Source organism: Pseudophryne corroboree, chromosome 9 (assembly GCF_028390025.1).
Source record: "Pseudophryne corroboree isolate aPseCor3 chromosome 9, aPseCor3.hap2, whole genome shotgun sequence".
NCBI lineage: Eukaryota > Metazoa > Chordata > Amphibia > Anura > Myobatrachidae > Pseudophryne > Pseudophryne corroboree.
The window spans coordinates 1,205,988-1,225,559 of record NC_086452.1 but is presented as its reverse complement, the minus strand read 5'-3'; the positions used below and the strand labels follow the sequence as shown (position 1 = coordinate 1,225,559).

The 19,572-nt window shown below is 48.8% G+C and overlaps 1 protein-coding gene across 2 annotated transcripts in view; it reads left to right on the top strand.

Moving 5' to 3' along the window:
• Window positions 1-19,572, top strand: part of CC2D1B (coiled-coil and C2 domain containing 1B) — a 408,633-nt gene that overhangs the window by 22,634 nt on the left and 366,427 nt on the right. For both annotated transcript variants that reach the window (XM_063938881.1, XM_063938880.1), the window contains exons 2-4: window positions 12,103-12,244; window positions 15,643-15,781; window positions 18,467-18,576. In XM_063938881.1, the coding sequence (XP_063794951.1) occupies window positions 12,176-12,244; window positions 15,643-15,781; window positions 18,467-18,576 (318 nt within the window). In that variant the 5' untranslated portion in view covers window positions 12,103-12,175. The remainder of the gene's footprint in view (window positions 1-12,102; window positions 12,245-15,642; window positions 15,782-18,466; window positions 18,577-19,572) is intronic.

Here is a 19,572-nt window from a genome sequence, read left to right as displayed (position 1 = left end):
ACAAAGAAATAAGGATCAAATAAGGTTAGAGATAAAAATAATATTAAAAAAAAAAAAAAAAGGGGCAGACTAGATGGGCCAAGTGGTTCTTATCTGCCGACAAATTCTATGTTTCTATGTAACGTGGTGTAACCCAGCTACCAGTGAGAAGACACAGGCGTGTTGTGTAGTTGCAGTGTATCATAGAGGTGCAGGTAGACTTTATGCATACTTACCGACATCTGAAATCTCCTCTCCGGGAGATGCCCGGAGAGGAGAAGCAGGTGGGCGGCGACTAGGGCGGGGCTGAGACAATTACATAATTAAGCCCCGCTCACTCCCCAGGAAAAGCCCACAGTAGGTTAATATTTACATAGGGGGCGGAGCTAAATGGCGCGATTAGCATATAATCGCATCATCAGGCTCCGCCCCCTCCATCAGTCCGCGATTTTGCTCTGTCTTTCTCCACATTCTGCCCACTTCACTAGGAAGTGGGCAGAATGCGGGAGGTGTGCCCACTCTTCCGGGGCTGCGGGGGACTACTCGAAAAACCGGGTGTCTCCCGCAGAATCCGGGAGAGTAGGTAAGTATGACTTTATGTGGATAACGTGGTGTAACCCAGCCACCAGTAAGAAGACACAGGTGTGTAGTGTAGTTGCAGTGTATCACAGAGGAGCATATAGACTTTATGTGGATAACGTGGTGTAACCGTCCTACCAGTGAGAAGACACAGGCGTGTAGTGTAGTTGCAGTGTATCACAGAGGAGCAGGTAGACTTTATGTGGATAACGTGGTGTAACCGTCCTACCAGTAAGAAGACACAGGCGTGTAGTGTAGTGTAGTTGCAGTGTATCACAGAGGAGCAGATAGACTTTATGTGGATAACGTGGTGTAACCGTCCTACCAGTGAGAAGACACAGGCGTGTAGTGTAGTTGCAGTGTATCACAGAGGAGCAGATAGACTTTATGTGGATAACGTGGTGTAACCCAGCTACCAGTAAGAAGACACAGGTGTGTAGTGTAGTTGCAGTGTATCACAGAGGACCAGGTAGACTTTATGTGGATAACGTGGTGTAACCGTCCTACCAGTAAGAAAACACAGGTGTGTAGTGTAGTGTAGTTGCAGTGTATCACAGAGGAGCAGATAGACTTTATGTGGAAAACGTGGTGTAACCGTCCTACCAGTGAGAAGACACAGGCGTGTAGTGTAGTTGCAGTGTATCACAGAGGTGAAGGTAGACTTTATGTGGATAACGTGGTGTAACCCAGCTACCAGTGAGAAGACACAGGCATGTAGTGTAGTTGCAGTGTATCACAGAGGTGCAGATAGACTTTATGTGGATAACGTGGTGTAACCGTCCTACCAGTAAGAAGACACAGGCGTGTAGTGTAGTTGCAGTGTATCACAGAGGTGCAGGTAGACTTTATGTGGATAACGTGGTGTAACCCAGCTACCAGTAAGAAGACACAGGCGTGTAGTGTAGTTGCAGTGTATCACAGAGGTGCAGGTAGACTTTATGTGGATAACGTGGTGTAACCCAGATACCAGTAAGAAGACACAGGCGTGTTGTGTAGTTGCAGTGTATCACAGAGGTGAAGGTAGACTTTATGTGGATAACGTGGTGTAACCCAGCTACCAGTAAGAAGACACAGGCGTGTTGTGTAGTTGAAGTGTATCACAGAGGTGCAGGTAGACTTTATGTGGATAACGTGGTGTAACCCAGCTACCAGTAAGAAGACACAGGCGTGTAGTGTAGTTGCAGTGTATCACAGAGGTGCAGATAGATATTATGTGGGTAACGTGGTGTAACCCAGCTACCAGTAAGAAGACACAGGCGTGTAGTGTAGTTGCAGTGTATCACAGAGGAGCAGATAGACTTTATGTGGATAACGTGGTGTAACCGTCCTACCAGTAAGAAGACACAGGCGTGTAGTGTAGTGTAGTGTAGTGTAGTTGCTTTGTATCACAGAGGAGCAGGTAGACTTTATGTGGATAACGTGGTGTAACCCAGCTACCAGTAAGAAGACACAGGTGTGTAGTGTAGTTGCAGTGTATCACAGAGGAGCAGGTATACTTTATGTGGATAACGTGGTGTAACCGTCCTACCAGTAAGAAGACACAGGTAAGAAGACACAGGCGTGTAGTTGCAGTGTATCACAGAGGTGAAGGTAGACTTTATGTGGATAACGTGGTGTAACCCAGCTACCAGTGAGAAGACACAGGCGTGTAGTGTAGTTGCAGTGTATCACAGAGGTGAAGGTTGACTTTATGTGGATAACGTGGTGTAACCGTCCTACCAGTAAGAAGACACAGGCGTGTAGTGTAGTTGCAGTGTATCACAGAGGTGAAGGTTGACTTTATGTGGATAACGTGGTGTAACCGTCCTACCAGTAAGAAGACACAGGCGTGTAGTGTAGTTGCAGTGTATCACAGAGGTGCAGGTAGACTTTATGTGGATAACGTGGTGTAACCCAGCTACCAGTAAGAAGACACAGGCGTGTAGTGTAGTTGCAGTGTATCACAGAGGAGCAGATAGACTTTGTGTATAACGTGGTGTAACCGTCCTACCAGTAAGAAGACACAGGCGTGTTGTGTAGTTGCAGTGTATCACAGAGGTGCAGGTAGACTTTATGTGGATAACGTGGTGTAACCCAGCTACCAGTAAGAAGACACAGGCGTGTTGTGTAGTTGCAGTGTATCACAGAGGTGCAGGTAGACTTTATGTGGATAACGTGGTGTAACCCAGCTACCAGTAAGAAGACACAGGCGTGTAGTGTAGTTGCAGTGTATCACAGAGGAGCAGATAGACTTTATGTGGATAACGTGGTGTAACCGTCCTACCAGTAAGAAGACACAGGCGTGTAGTGTAGTTGCAGTGTATCACAGAGGAGCAGATAGACTTTGTGTATAACGTGGTGTAACCGTCCTACCAGTAAGAAGACACAGGCGTGTAATGTAGTTGCAGTGTATCACAGAGGTGAAGGTTGACTTTATGTGGATAACGTGGTGTAACCCAGCTACCAGTAAGAAGACACAGGCGTGTTGTGTAGTTGCAGTGTATCACAGAGGTGCAGGTAGACTTTATGTGGATAACGTGGTGTAACCCAGCTACCAGTAAGAAGACACAGGCGTGTTGTGTAGTTGCAGTGTATCACAGAGGTGCAGGTAGACTTTATGTGGATAACGTGGTGTAACCCAGCTACCAGTAAGAAGACACAGGCGTGTAGTGTAGTTGCAGTGTATCACAGAGGTGCAGATAGACTTTATGTGGGTAACGTGGTGTAACCCAGCTACCAGTAAGAAGACACAGGCGTGTAGTGTAGTTGCAGTGTATCACAGAGGTGCAGGTAGACTTTATGTGGGTAACGTGGTGTAACCCAGCTACCAGTAAGAAGACACAGGCGTGTAGTGTAGTTGCAGTGTATCACAGAGGTGCAGATAGACTTTATGTGGGTAACGTGGTGTAACCCAGCTACCAGTAAGAAGACACAGGCGTGTAGTGTAGTTGCAGTGTATCACAGAGGTGCAGGTAGACTTTATGTGGATAACGTGGTGTAACCGTCCTACCAGTAAGAAGACACAGGCGTGTAGTGTAGTTGCAGTGTATCACAGAGGTGCAGATAGACATTATGTGGATAACGTGGTGTAACCGTCCTACCAGTAAGAAGACACAGGCGTGTAGTGTAGTTGCAGTGTATCACAGAGGTGCAGATAGACTTTATGTGGATAACGTGGTGTAACCGTCCTACCAGTAAGAAGACACAGGCGTGTAGTGTAGTTGCAGTGTATCACAGAGGTGCAGATAGACTTTATGTGGATAACGTGGTGTAACCGTCCTACCAGTAAGAAGACACAGGCGTGTAGTGTAGTTGCAGTGTATCACAGAGGTGCAGGTAGACTTTATGTGGATAACGTGGTGTAACCCAGCTACCAGTAAGAAGACACAGGCGTGTAGTGTAGTTGCAGTGTATCACAGAGGTGCAGGTAGACATTATGTGGGTAACGTGGTGTAACCGTCCTACCAGTAAGAAGACACAGGCGTGTAGTGTAGTGTAGTTGCAGTGTATCACAGAGGTGCAGATAGACACTATGTGGATAACGTGGTGTAACCCAGCTACCAGTAAGAAGACACAGGCGTGTTGTGTAGTTGCAGTGTATCACAGAGGTGCAGATGGACTTTATGTGGGTAACGTGGTGTAACCCAGCTACCAGTAAGAAGACACAGGCGTGTAGTGTAGTTGCAGTGTATCACAGAGGTGCAGATAGACTTTATGTGGGTAACGTGGTGTCACCGTCCTACCAGTAAGAAGACACAGGCGTGTAGTGTAGTTGCAGTGTATCACAGAGGTGCAGATAGACATTATGTGGGTAACGTGGTGTAACCCAGCTACCAGTAAGAAGACACAGGCATGTAGTGTAGTTGCAGTGTATCACAGAGGTGCAGGTAGACTTTATGTGGGTAACGTGGTGTAACCCAGCTACCAGTAAGAAGACACAGGTGTGTTGTGTAGTTGCAGTGTATCACAGAGGAGCAGATAGACATTATGTGGATAACGTGGTGTAACCCAGCTACCAGTAAGAAGACACAGGCGTGTAGTGTAGTTGCAGTGTATCACAGAGGTGCAGATAGACATTATGTGGATAACGTGGTGTAACCCAGCTACCAGTGAGAAGACACAGGCGTGTAGTGTAGTTGCAGTGTATCACAGAGGTGCAGATAGACTTTATGTGGGTAACGTGGTGTCACCGTCCTACCAGTAAGAAGACACAGGCGTGTAGTGTAGTTGCAGTGTATCACAGAGGTGCAGATAGACTTTATGTGGATAACGTGGTGTAACCCAGCTACCAGTAAGATGACACAGGCGTGTAGTGTAGTTGCAGTGTATCACAGAGGAGCAGATAGACTTTATGTGGATAACGTGGTGTAACCCAGCTACCAGTAAGATGACACAGGCGTGTAGTGTAGTTGCAGTGTATCACAGAGGAGCAGATAGACTTTATGTGGATAACGTGGTGTAACCCAGCTACCAGTAAGAAGACACAGGCGTGTTGTGTAGTTGCAGTGTATCACAGAGGTGCAGGTAGACTTTATGTGGGTAACGTGGTGTAACCCAGCTACCAGTAAGAAGACACAGGTGTGTTGTGTAGTTGCAGTGTATCACAGAGGAGCAGATAGACATTATGTGGATAACGTGGTGTAACCCAGCTACCAGTAAGAAGACACAGGCGTGTTGTGTAGTTGCAGTGTATCACAGAGGTGCAGGTAGACTTTATGTGGGTAACGTGGTGTAACCCAGCTACCAGTAAGAAGACACAGGCGTGTAGTGTAGTTGCAGTGTATCACAGAGGTGCAGGTAGACTTTATGTGGATAACGTGGTGTAACCCAGCTACCAGTAAGAAGACACAGGCGTGTAGTGTAGTTGCAGTGTATCACAGAGGTGCAGGTAGACTTTATGTGGATAACGTGGTGTAACCCAGCTACCAGTAAGAAGACACAGGCGTGTAGTGTAGTTGCAGTGTATCACAGAGGTGCAGGTAGACTTTATGTGGATAACGTGGTGTAACCCAGCTACCAGTAAGAAGACACAGGCGTGTAGTGTAGTTGCAGTGTATCACAGAGGTGCAGGTAGACTTTATGTGGATAACGTGGTGTAACCCAGCTACCAGTAAGAAGACACAGGCGTTTAGTGTAGTTGCAGTGCATCACAGAGGTGCAGGTAGACTTTATGTGGATAACGTGGTGTAACCCAGCTACCAGTAAGAAGACACAGGCGTGTAGTGTAGTTGCAGTGTATCACAGAGGTGCAGATAGACTTTATGTGGATAACGTGGTGTAACCCAGCTACCAGTAAGAAGACACAGGCGTGTAGTGTAGTTGCAGTGTATCACAGAGGTGCAGGTAGACTTTATGTGGATACAGTGTTGGACTGGGGCATGGAGGGCCCACCGGTGGAATGCAGTTATAGGGGCCCATACTTAAGGGTGTGGCCAGCCTACAAAGGGAGTGTGGCCTGCCTCCACAGAGGCTTGAAATACACAATAGTTTAGTGCAGTGTAATGCAACATATCTACCATGTATAATACAAGTGCACAGTCTGGAACCTGATCCCTAGAGGAAGGAGTGGGCACTCAGGCAGTGGGGCCTACCGGTGGTTTCCCTGGTACCCCTGTGGGCCAGTCCGACCCTGTGTGGATAACGTGGTGTAACCCAGCTACCAGTAAGAAGACACAGGCGTGTAGTGTAGTTGCAGTGTATCACAGAGGTGCAGGTAGACTTTATGTGGATAACGTGGTGTAACCCAGCTACCAGTAAGAAGACACAGGCGTGTAGTGTAGTTGCAGTGTATCACAGAGGTGCAGGTAGACTTTATGTGGGTAACGTGGTGTAACCCAGCTACCAGTAAGAAGACACAGGCGTGTAGTGTAGTTGCAGTGTATCACAGAGGTGCAGGTAGACTTTATGTGGATAACGTGGTGTAACCCAGCTACTAGTAAGAAGACACAGGCGTGTAGTGTAGTTGCAGTGTATCACAGAGGTGCAGGTAGACTTTATGTGGATAACGTGGTGTAACCCAGCTACCAGTAAGAAGACACAGCCGTGTAGTGTAGTTGCAGTGTATCACAGAGGTGCAGATAGACTTTATGTGGATAACGTGGTGTAACCCAGCTACCAGTAAGAAGACACAGGCGTGTAGTGTAGTTGCAGTGTATCACAGAGGTGCAGATAGACTTTATGTGGATAACGTGGTGTAATCCAGCTACCAGTAAGAAGACACAGGCGTGTAGTGTAGTTGCAGTGTATCACAGAGGTGCAGATAGACTTTATGTGGATAACGTGGTGTAATCCAGCTACCAGTAAGAAGACACAGGCGTGTTGTGTAGTTGAAGTGTATCACAGAGGTGCAGGTAGACTTCATGTGGATAACGTGGTGTAACCCAGCTACCAGTAAGAAGACACAGGCGTGTAGTGTAGTTGCAGTGTATCACAGAGGTGCAGATAGACTTTATGTGGATAACGTGGTGTAACCGTCCTACCAGTGAGAAGACACAGGCGTGTAGTGTAGTTGCAGTGTATCACAGAGGTGCAGATAGACTTTATGTGGATAACGTGGTGTAACCCAGCTACCAGTAAGAAGACACAGCCGTGTAGTGTAGTTGCAGTGTATCACAGAGGTGCAGATAGACTTTATGGGGATAACGTGGTGTAACCCAGCTACCAGTAAGAAGACACAGGCGTGTAGTGTAGTTGCAATATATCACAGAGGTGCAGATAGACTTTATATGGATAACGTGGTGTAACCGTCCTACCAGTGAGAAGACACAGGCGTGTAGTGTAGTTGCAATATATCACAGAGGTGCAGATAGACTTTATGTGGGTAACGTGGTGTCACCGTCCTACCAGTAAGAAGACACAGGCGTGTAGTGTAGTTGCAGTGTATCACAGAGGTGCAGATAGACTTTATGTGAATAACGTGGTGTAACCCAGCTACCAGTAAGAAGACACAGGCGTGTAGTGTAGTTGCAGTGTATCACAGAGGTGCAGATAGACTTTATGTGGATAACGTGGTGTAACCCAGCTACCAGTAAGAAGACACAGGCGTGTAGTGTAGTTGCAGTGTATCACAGAGGTGCAGATAGATATTATGTGGATAACGTGGTGTAACCCAGCTACCAGTAAGAAGACACAGGCGTGTAGTGTAGTTGCAGTGTATCACAGAGGTGCAGATAGACATTATGTGGATAACGTGGTGTAACCCAGCTACCAGTAAGAAGACACAGGCGTGTAGTGTAGTTGCAGTGTATCACAGAGGAGCAGATAGACTTTATGTGGGTAACGTGGTGTAACCCAGCTACCAGTAAGAAGACACAGGCGTGTAGTGTAGTTGCAGTGTATCACAGAGGTGCAGGTAGACTTTATGTGGGTAACGTGGTGTAACCCAGCTACCAGTAAGAAGACACAGGCGTGTAGTGTAGTTGCAGTGTATCACAGAGGTGCAGATAGACTTTATGTGGGTAACGTGGTGTAACCCAGCTACCAGTAAGAAGACACAGGCGTGTAGTGTAGTTGCAGTGTATCACAGAGGTGCAGGTAGACGTTATGTGGATAACGTGGTGTAACCGTCCTACCAGTAAGAAGACACAGGCGTGTAGTGTAGTTGCAGTGTATCACAGAGGTGCAGATAGACATTATGTGGATAACGTGGTGTAACCGTCCTACCAGTAAGAAGACACAGGCGTGTTGTGTAGTTGCAGTGTATCACAGAGGTGCAGGTAGACTTTATGTGGATAACGTGGTGTAACCCAGCTACCAGTAAGAAGACACAGGCGTGTAGTGTAGTTGCAGTGTATCACAGAGGTGAAGGTTGACTTTATGTGGATAACGTGGTGTAACCCAGCTATCAGTAAGAAGACACAGGTGTGTAGTGTAGTTGCAGTGTATCACAGAGGTGCAGGTAGACATTATGTGGATAACGTGGTGTAACCCAGCTACCAGTAAGAAGACACAGGCGTGTAGTGTAGTTGCAGTGTATCACAGAGGTGCAGATAGACTTTATGTGGATAACGTGGTGTAACCCAGCTATCAGTAAGAAGACACAGGTGTGTAGTGTAGTTGCAGTGTATCACAGCGGTGCAGGTAGACATTATGTGGGTAACGTGGTGTAACCGTCCTACCAGTAAGAAGACACAGGCGTGTAGTGTAGTGTAGTTGCAGTGTATCACAGAGGAGCAGATAGACATTATGTGGATAACGTGGTGTAACCGTCCTACCAGTGAGAAGACACAGGCGTGTAATATATCACAGAGGTGCAGATAGACTTTATGTGGGTAACGTGGTGTCACCGTCCTACCAGTAAGAAGACACAGGCGTGTAGTGTAGTTGCAGTGTATCACAGAGGTGCAGATAGACATTATGTGGATAACGTGGTGTAACCCAGCTACCAGTAAGAAGACACAGGTGTGTAGTGTAGTTGCAGTGTATCACAGAGGTGCAGATAGACTTTATGTGGATAACGTGGTGTAACCGTCCTACCAGTAAGAAGACACAGGCGTGTAGTGTAGTTGCAGTATATCACAGAGGTGCAGATAGACTTTGTGGGTAACGTGGTGTAACCGTCCTACCAGTGAGAAGACACAGGCGTGTAGTGTAGTTGCAATATATCACAGAGGTGCAGATAGACTTTATATGGATAACGTGGTGTAACCGTCCTACCAGTGAGAAGACACAGGCGTGTAGTGTAGTTGCAATATATCACAGAGGTGCAGATAGACTTTATGTGGATAACGTGGTGTAACCGTCCTACCAGTGAGAAGACACAGGCGTGTAGTGTAGTTGCAATATATCACAGAGGTGCAGATAGACTTTATGTGGGTAACGTGGTGTCACCGTCCTACCAGTAAGAAGACACAGGCGTGTAGTGTAGTTGCAGTGTATCACAGAGGTGCAGATAGACATTATGTGGATAACGTGGTGTAACCCAGCTACCAGTAAGAAGACACAGGCGTGTAGTGTAGTTGCAGTGTATCACAGAGGAGCAGGTAGACTTTATGTGGGTAACGTGGTGTAACCGTCCTACCAGTGAGAAGACACAGGCGTGTAGTGTAGTTGCAATATATCACAGAGGTGCAGATAGACTTTATGTGGGTAACGTGGTGTCACCGTCCTACCAGTAAGAAGACACAGGCGTGTAGTGTAGTTGCAGTGTATCACAGAGGTGCAGATAGACATTATGTGGATAACGTGGTGTAACCCAGCTACCAGTAAGAAGACACAGGCGTGTAGTGTAGTTGCAGTATATCACAGAGGTGCAGATAGACTTTATGTGGGTAACGTGGTGTCACCGTCCTACCAGTAAGAAGACACAGGCGTGTAGTGTAGTTGCAGTGTATCACAGAGGTGCAGATAGACATTATGTGGATAACGTGGTGTAACCCAGCTACCAGTAAGAAGACACAGGCGTGTAGTGTAGTTGCAGTGTATCACAGAGGTGCAGATAGACTTTATGTGGGTAACGTGGTGTAACCGTCCTACCAGTGAGAAGACACAGGCGTGTAGTGTAGTTGCAGTGTATCACAGAGGTGCAGATAGACATTATGTGGATAACGTGGTGTAACCCAGCTACCAGTAAGAAGACACAGGCGTGTAGTGTAGTTGCAGTGTATCACAGAGGTGCAGATAGACTTTATGTGGGTAACGTGGTGTAACCGTCCTACCAGTGAGAAGACACAGGCGTGTAGTGTAGTTGCAGTGTATCACAGAGGTGAAGGTAGACTTTATGTGGATAACGTGGTGTAACCCAGCTACCAGTAAGAAGACACAGGCGTGTAGTGTAGTTGCAGTGTATCACAGAGGTGCAGATAGACATTATGTGGATAACGTGGTGTAACCCAGCTACCAGTAAGAAGACACAGGCGTGTAGTGTAGTTGCAGTGTATCACAGAGGAGCAGATAGACATTATGTGGATAACGTGGTGTAACCCAGCTACCAGTAAGAAGACACAGGCGTGTAGTGTAGTTGCAGTGTATCACAGAGGTGCAGATAGACATTATGTGGATAACGTGGTGTAACCCAGCTACCAGTAAGAAGACACAGGCGTGTAGTGTAGTTGCAGTGTATCACAGAGGAGCAGGTAGACTTTATGTGGATAACGTGGTGTAACCCAGCTACCAGTAAGAAGACACAGGCGTGTAGTGTAGTTGCAGTGTATCACAGAGGTGCAGATAGACATTATGTGGATAACGTGGTGTAACCCAGCTACCAGTAAGAAGACACAGGCGTGTAGTGTAGTTGCAGTGTATCACAGAGGAGCAGGTAGACTTTATGTGGATAACGTGGTGTAACCCAGCTACCAGTAAGAAGACACAGGCGTGTAGTGTAGTTGCAGTGTATCACAGAGGTGCAGATAGACTTTATGTGGGTAACGTGGTGTAACCGTCCTACCAGTGAGAAGACACAGGCGTGTAGTGTAGTTGCAGTGTATCACAGAGGAGCAGATAGACTTTATGTGGGTAACGTGGTGTCACCGTCCTACCGGTAAGAAGACACAGGCGTGTAGTGTAGTTGCAGTGTATCACAGAGGTGCAGATAGACATTATGTGGATAACGTGGTGTAACCCAGCTACCAGTAAGAAGACACAGGCGTGTTGTGTAGTTGCAGTGTATCACAGAGGTGAAGGTAGACTTTATGTGGGTAACGTGGTGTAACCCAGCTACCAGTAAGAAGACACAGGCGTGTAGTGTAGTTGCAGTGTATCACAGAGGTGCAGATAGACTTTATGTGGGTAACGTGGTGTAACCGTCCTACCAGTGAGAAGACACAGGCGTGTAGTGTAGTTGCAGTGTATCACAGAGGTGCAGATAGACATTATGTGGATAACGTGGTGTAACCCAGCTACCAGTAAGAAGACACAGGCGTGTAGTGTAGTTGCAGTGTATCACAGAGGTGCAGATAGACTTTATGTGGGTAACGTGGTGTAACCGTCCTACCAGTGAGAAGACACAGGCGTGTAGTGTAGTTGCAGTGTATCACAGAGGTGCAGATAGACATTATGTGGATAACGTGGTGTAACCCAGCTACCAGTAAGAAGACACAGGCGTGTAGTGTAGTTGCAGTGTATCACAGAGGTGCAGGTAGACATTATGTGGATAACGTGGTGTAACCCAGCTACCAGTAAGAAGACACAGGTGTATAGTGTAGTTGCAGTGTATCACAGAGGTGCAGATAGACTTTATGTGGGTAACGTGGTGTAACCGTCCTACCAGTGAGAAGACACAGGCGTGTAGTGTAGTTGCAGTGTATCACAGAGGTGCAGATAGACCTTATGTGGATAACGTGGTGTAACCCAGCTACCAGTAAGAAGACACAGACGGGGAATAATCAGGCAGACATCTACATAAATGAATGAGATAAATGTGTTGAATCGCTTACACAATGTCTTATGGGAATTCTGTGACCTTCAGTAATTATATAATACCAATAAATAATGTCACAATATCGTTCCGCTAGAGACAGAAATCTCAGCTGATTGAAATGAATAAATGTGAGCGTTATCCCAGTGTATGTACAGGCTCTCCCCTTGCTGCCAGCAGGGCCCTCTGACCATCTGTTTTTATATTTCCAGTCCTTTTTTTAGGTCATTCTTGGTAATCTCCAACCAGACGTTGTGCCCTGTGGTAGTGCTTCCATGAGCCGCAATGCTGGGCAGAAGACCTGGCAAAAAGCATGCCCAAGCCAAGGGCAGGGGAGCAGCCGCGGCAAAAGAGGTACAGAGAGCGCCTTACGGTGTCCTTTATCCGTTCCGTGAGCGTAAACACTATGGACAATAACCTGATTTGTATATGATATTGTTTGCACATGATTTCTTATATACAATGTTTTCTGTATTATAATCGTTAGAGCTCAAGGAAACCAGCTCTCAAAGATCGGTGCCACCATTAAAGAGCTACCGGGTTACATTCCCATATGCTATGTACTATTGCGGATTAGCACCTAGAATATAACAAAGTGCAGGCGGCTGTGATATGGCGGACGCAGAGGCTGCAGCTGATCACTTCCTCCAGGACAAGTGACGTCACTGAGGACATCCATGTGATGGCAGCTGCATGTCTCTGAGGTATGAGATCCCGGCTGTCACCATACTGATGCTGGGATCACCGGGATCACATACTGATCCTGTCTCTGAATACTGGCTCTCTGCAGGCTCCATATGTTAGCGCGCCCCCGCTCATTCCGTATACGCACTAGGAGATCTTCGGCGTGTTACCCAGCATACGCTGTACTCCGGTTTTAGCTTCAGCATGTGTTCCACCCTTGCTGCGTTGTGCACCGGTTATATTGCTGGTTCTGGTAACGCTTCCTCTTTCTATAGTGTCAGGTGTAGTCTTTATTATTGGAAATAAAATGATGGATAAATTCCAATACACATGTCAGGGAGAATAGTCAGGAGGCATGGCGGAATTACCACAAATTGCCATCGCATTTTAGAGAAGAGTGCGTCTTTATACAGCCCTGCGTCCTGTTATGTGTGGTGTTCAGGCATTACCTGTCTCCAGGGGATAGGTAACATCTCATTTCATGTAAGAGTTTCTGTTGTTTCTCCCGGATGATATCTGACGGACACTGAGGAGTGGGGGGGATTCCTGCTGCCCGGCTGCCATCCTTCCCGTTACCCTCCTGCTGCTGGGGATCCCACCCGTTACCCTCCTGCTGCTGGGGATCCCTCCCGTTACCCTCCTGCTTATGGTGATCCCTCCCGTTACCCTCCCGCTGATGGCGATCCCTCCCGCTGATGGCGATCCCACCCGCTGATGGCGATCCCTCCCTTTACCCTCCCGCTGGTGGTGATCCCTCCCGTTACCCTCCCGCTGGTGGTGATCCCTCCCGTTACCCTCCCGCTGGTGGTGATCCCTCCCGTTACCCTCCTGCTGCTGGGGATCCCTCCCGTTACCCTCCTGCTGATGGTGATCCCTCCCGTTACCCTCCCGCTGTTGGTGATCCCTCCCGTTACCCTCCCGCTGTTGGTGATCCCTCCAGTTACCCTCCCGCTGTTGGTGATCCCTCCCGTTACCCTCCCGCTGATGGGGATCCCTCCCGCTGATGGCGATCCCTCCCGTTACCCTCCTGCTGATGGCGATCCCTCCCGTTACCCTTCCGCTGATGGCGATCCCTCCCGTTACCCTCCCGCTGATTGCGATCCCTCCCGTTACCCTCCCGCTGGTGACGATCCCTCCCGTTACCCTCCCGCTGGTGGCGATCCCTCCCGTTACCCTCCCGCCAGTGGGGATCCCTCCCGTTACCCTCCCGCTGATGGCGATCCCTCCCTTACCCTCCTGCTAATTGTGATCCCTCCTGTTACCCTCCCGCTGATGGCGATCCCTCCCTTACCCTCCTGCTGATGGTGATCCCTCCCGTTACCCTCCCGCTAGTGGGGTTCCCTCCCGTTACCCTCCCGCTAGTGGCGATCCCTCCCGTTACCCTCCTGCTGATGGTGATCCCTCCCGTTACCCTCCCACTGATGGGGATCCCTCCCGCTGATGGCGAACCCTCCCGTTACCCTCCTGCTGATGGTGATCCCTCCCGTTACCCTTCCGCTGATGGCGATCCCTCCCGCTGATGGCGATCCCTCCCGTTACCCTCCCACTGGTGACGATCCCTCCCGTTACCCTCCCGCTGGTGGCGATCCCTCCCGTTACCCTCCCGCCAGTGGGGATCCCTACCGTTACCCTCCCGCTGATGGCGATCCCTCCCTTACCCTCCCGCTGATGGCGATCCCTCCAGTTACCCTCCTGCTGCTGGGGATCCCTCCCGTTACCCTCCTGCTGCTGGGGATCCCTCCCGTTACCCTCCCGCTGCTGGGGATCCCTCCCGTTACCCTCCCGCTGCTGGGGATCCCTCCCGTTACCCTCCCGCTGCTGGGGATCCCTCCCGTTACCCTCCCGCTGCTGGGGATCCCTCCCGTTACCCTCCCGCTGCTGGGGATCCCTCCCGTTACCCTCCCGCTGCTGGGGATCCCTCCCGTTACCCTCCCGCTGCTGGGGATCCCTCCCGTTACCCTCCCGCTGCTGGGGATCCCTCCCGTTACCCTCCCGCTGCTGGGGATCCCTCCCGTTACCCTCCCGCTGATTGCGATCCCTCCCGTTACCCTCCCGCTGATGGCGATCCCTCCCTTACCCTCCTGCTGATGGTGATCCCTCCCGTTACCCTCCCGCTAGTGGGGATCCCTCCCGTTACCCTCCCGCTAGTGGGGATCCCTCCCGTTACCCTCCTGCTGATGGTGATCCCTCCCGTTACCCTCCCGCTGATGGCGATCCCTCCCGTTACCCTCCCGCTGGTGGCGATCCCTCCCGTTACCCTCCCGCTGGTGGCGATCCCTCCCGTTACCCTCCCGCTAGTGGGGATCCCTCTCGTTACCCTCCCGCTGGTGGTGATCCCTCCCTTACCCTCCTGCTGATGGGGATCCCTCCCGTTACCCTCCCGCTGGTAGGGATCCCTCCCGTTACCCTCCCGCTGGTGGCGATCCCTCCCGTTACCCTCCCGCTGGTGGCGATCCCTCCCGTTACCCTCCTGCTGATGGGGATCCCTCCCGCTGGTGGCGATCCCTCCCGTTACCCTCCCGCTGATGGCGATCCCTCCCGTTACCCTCCCGCTGGTGGCGATCCCTCCCGTTACCCTCCCGCTGGTGGTGATCCCTCCCGTTACCCTCCCACTGATGGCGACCCCTCCCGCTGATGGCGATCCCTCCCGTTACCCTCCCGCTAGTGGGGATCCATCCCGTTAACCTCCCGCTAGTGGCGATCCCTCCCGTTACCCTCCTGCTGATGGTGATCCCTCCCGTTACCCTCCCACTGATGGCGATCCCTCCCGCTGATGGCGATCCCTCCCGTTACCCTCCCGCTAGTGGGGATCCCTCCCGTTACCCTCCCGCTGATGGCGATCCCTCCCGTTACCCTCCCGCTAGTGGGGATCCCTCCCGTTACCCTCCCGCTGATGGCGATCCCTCCCGTTACCCTCCCGCTGGTGGCGATCCCTCCCGCTGATGGCGATCCCTCCCGTTACCCTCCCGCTAGTGGGGATCCCTCCCGTTACCCTCCCGCTAGTGGCGATCCCTCCCGTTACCCTCCTGCTGATAGTGATCCCTCCTCGGTTTGTCTCTTGTGTTTAGCTTGGGCTGTTTGTGGATTTCAATCCCGAGGACATAATGATGGGAATCCCAGATGACCCAGATGATGGAGACCTAGAGGCAGAACTGGCCGCACTGACAGGGGACAATGTCATTCCCAAGAGCAAGCCCAAAGGAAAAGGTGAGTGAGGTGGAGGTGTCCAGCGAATGATCGGGGGATGGTAACCAATCCTGAGGGTGTAAGCGTTTAGATGCACCTCGTAGAGGCTGGGGTGTGAGATATGGGGGGGAGTTTACTGAAAAGAGTCCATAGTGGAAGACATGATAATATAATATACATCTAATATTCCTTTATTAGAGGATGACGTAAATAATGTGTGTAAGTATGGAGCCCATGAATTGACTAATAGCTAGTGTCGGCTGTCACGCCCAGTAGTGTCGGCTGTCACTAGTAGAATATGGTTCCAGGAAATGTTTTACCTGTTTCCAGGCCACAGATACAGGCGTGTCCTCAGACATCATGGCCGCATTCACATCAGTCAGCCCTTCTCAGCGAGCCGGGTCCTGTGAGGAGCTTTTAGCGTCAGGCAACTTTTTAAAGCTGGGTAAACACTACACAATGTGTGTCGGTGGGACCTGGCAGGGAGTCGGCATCGTCAAAGTGCATGCACACACCCATGCCGGCAGCGACTGAGCGGCAGCATGGGCCTCACTAGCGATGTTTCCGTCGGCCCTGCGTGTAGGGTTTGTTGTCCGCTATATCGTCTAGTGTGTACCCGGCTTTAGGTCTGATGTACTAACCCTTGGAGAGTGATAAAATGGTAGTTAGGAGCTGATTGACTGGTGCTTTATCTGTCTCCACAGCTTAGTACATCTCCCCTCAGTTACACACGTACAAGTGCTTCCTAGTCGCATTGGTTTGGGCGCCCGATGTAGCACAGGACCTGGTGGCTCACTGACGCCAGGCATCTAGCGCTGTGTGGCGTATTGAGGCAGGAGGTATGTGGATGCCTCTAAAGTGCAATAGGAAATATACAAGTGCGCGGCCAACAGCAGCAGGTAGGAGGAAGGTCAGTTCCTCAAGACTAAACAGTAAAGGAAAAAGGTGTGTACCTGCGCTGGCTGAATAAGTTAAATTGATAAACTGTCAATAAAAAGACAATAATAATAAATAATAAAAATAGCAATAATAATAATGAAAGTGGATGGTTTGTTCTATATATAAAGGTAACAATTTAATAACATATCACATAAGGCAATTACTAAAAATAAAGGAATTCCTCTTGCCACTAGGTGGCAGTAAAAACTTGGATTAGCTTATCTGGACAGCAATAAATAAATTTCATAGTCTCCAATGTTAGAATTGTCCATTCCTATAGGCTAGGACAGCCTCCCTCTGCGCATTCACTGTACTCAATATGTATTTACCAGATCCCCTCGTTGGTGAGCATCAGCCTTGGAACAAGTCCTTTGTATAGCTGTAGGGGTGAAGCCAGGTAGAAATAGAGATCCAGTGGTGGGAGATAGGTCCAAATTATGCCAAGGAGGACACGGCTTTTGCGGGCCGCTGTGGAGAACGGGGTCCAGATAGAGCAAATGCACTCAAGTCCAACGAAAGAAAGCTCAACGCGTTTCACTGGTAAGATCCAGCTTCCTCAGGAGCTCCTGAGGAAAGCGTTGAGCTTTCTTTCATTGGACTTGAGTGCATTTGCTCTATCTGGATAGATCTGTCCAGATAGAGCAAATGCACTCAAGTCCAATGAAAGAAAGCTCAACGCTTTCCTCAGGAGCTCCTGAGGAAGCTGGATCTTACCAGTGAAACGCGTTGAGCTTTCTTTCGTTGGACTTGAGTGCATTTGCTCTATCTGGACCCCGTTCTCCACAGCGGCCCGCAAAAGCCGTGTCCTCCTTGGCATAATTTGGACCTATCTCCCACCACTGGATCTCTATTTCTACCTGGCTTCACCCCTACAGCTATACAAAGGACTTGTTCCAAGGCTGATGCTCACCAACGAGGGGATCTGGTAAATACATATTGAGTACAGTGAATGCGCAGAGGGAGGCTGTCCTAGCCTATAGGAATGGACAATTCTAACATTGGAGACTATGAAATTTATTTATTGCTGTCCAGATAAGCTAATCCAAGCTAATCCAAGTTTTTACTGCCATCTAGTGGCAAGAGGAATTCCTTTATTTTTAGTAATTGCCTTATGTGATATGTTATTAAATTGTTACCTTTATATATAGAACAAACCATCCACTTTCATTATTATTATTATTGCTATTTTTATTATTTATTATTATTGTCTTTTTATTGACATGTGGATGCCTCTGTATATTAGTAGACTGTCCGTCTATCACGTGATTGGACAGTAATGATGTCTTTAGGTCACTTCCATAGACTTATTTGCCCGTACAACCAGTCAGCTCGTTTCTAGCATAGTATAAAATGTAAAGGATAAATAAGTAGAAGGTCATTAGTTGCTATGGGCTACTCCCTCTACATCTCCCCTGAACCTCAATAAGAGAGACCCCTACCTGTAATAACATATCCGCATAAAGCAGGAGGAGTGGCTGGGCGGAGCATAGGGCCCCAGGGGGCGGGACCAAGAGCTGGCTACACATGACCAATGTAACCAGTGTCCGTATCCAGTAACGCCATTCAACAGACCCAGAGAGAGGAACCAAAGCCTTTCCATTGGACTGATATGATTGTGTGGCTGGTGCTGCGGGCCCCTGTATTCTGTATCGGGGCCCCCACCTTCCTCTTGGTTCCTCCGTCCCTTGTGCTACATCGCTGATTGGAATTGTTTCTGGACTATTCCGGCCATTATAAGTAACTCACGCCCTGTGAATGTTTCCACAGCTCCACTACCTATGGATCATATAGAGAAGATGGCACAAGACTGCATGAGAGACCTTGACACAGAGGAAGAGGATGACGAGGGTGACCTGGAGGAAGATGATGATTTGCTAGTAAGCATTGCATATATAGACCTCATCACCTCTGTTTCTGACCCTTAATGTACCTCAATCAGTGTGTTCCTCTGCCATTCATTATGGGGCACACTGATACACCTTGAGGGGGTGTAGGGGGTGCTGTTCTGGAGTAGGCATTTCTGCATATTAAACTTGTATGCTGCTGTCTCCCACTGCACTTCTCCACCATCTTGTATTAAACATAGAAACATAGAATTTGTCGGCAGATAAGAACCACTTGGCCCATCTAGTCTGCCCCTTTTTTTTTTTTTTTTATATTATTTTTAGCTCTAACCTTATTTGATCCTTATTTCTTTGTAAGGCTATTTTTATGTCTATCCCATGCATGTTTAAATTGCTCTACTGTCTTAGCCTCTACCACCTCTGATGGGAGGCTATTCCACTTGTCCACTACCCTTTCTGTGAAATTATTTTTCCGCAAATTTCCCCTGAACCTCCCCCCCTCCAGTCTCAGTGCATGTCCTCGTGTCCTATTGCTTCTCTTCATTTGGAGAATGTTTCCCTCCTGGACTTTGTTAAAACCCTTCATATATTTGAAAGTTTCTATCATGTCCCCCCTTTCCCTTCTCTGCTCCAAACTATACATATTGAGATTTCTTAGTCTTTCTGGGTATGTTTTGTGATGTAGGCCATGCACCATTTTAGTTGCCCTCCTTTGTACAGTTTCTAATGTATTAATATCCTTTTGAAGATATGGCCTCCAGAACTGGACACAGTATTCTAGATGGGCCGTACCAATGACCTATACAGTGGCATTATTACTTCTTTCTTTCTGCTGCTGATTCCTCTCCCAATGCAACCAAGCATCTGACTAGCCTTCCTCATTGCTGTGTTACATTGCTTACCTGCCTTTAAGTCATCTGAAATAGTGACTCCTAGATCCCTTTCCTCCTCAGTAGTTTCCAGTATAGTGCCATTAATACTGTATTTAGCTTTAGGATTTTTGAGACCCAAGTGCATGATTTTGCATTT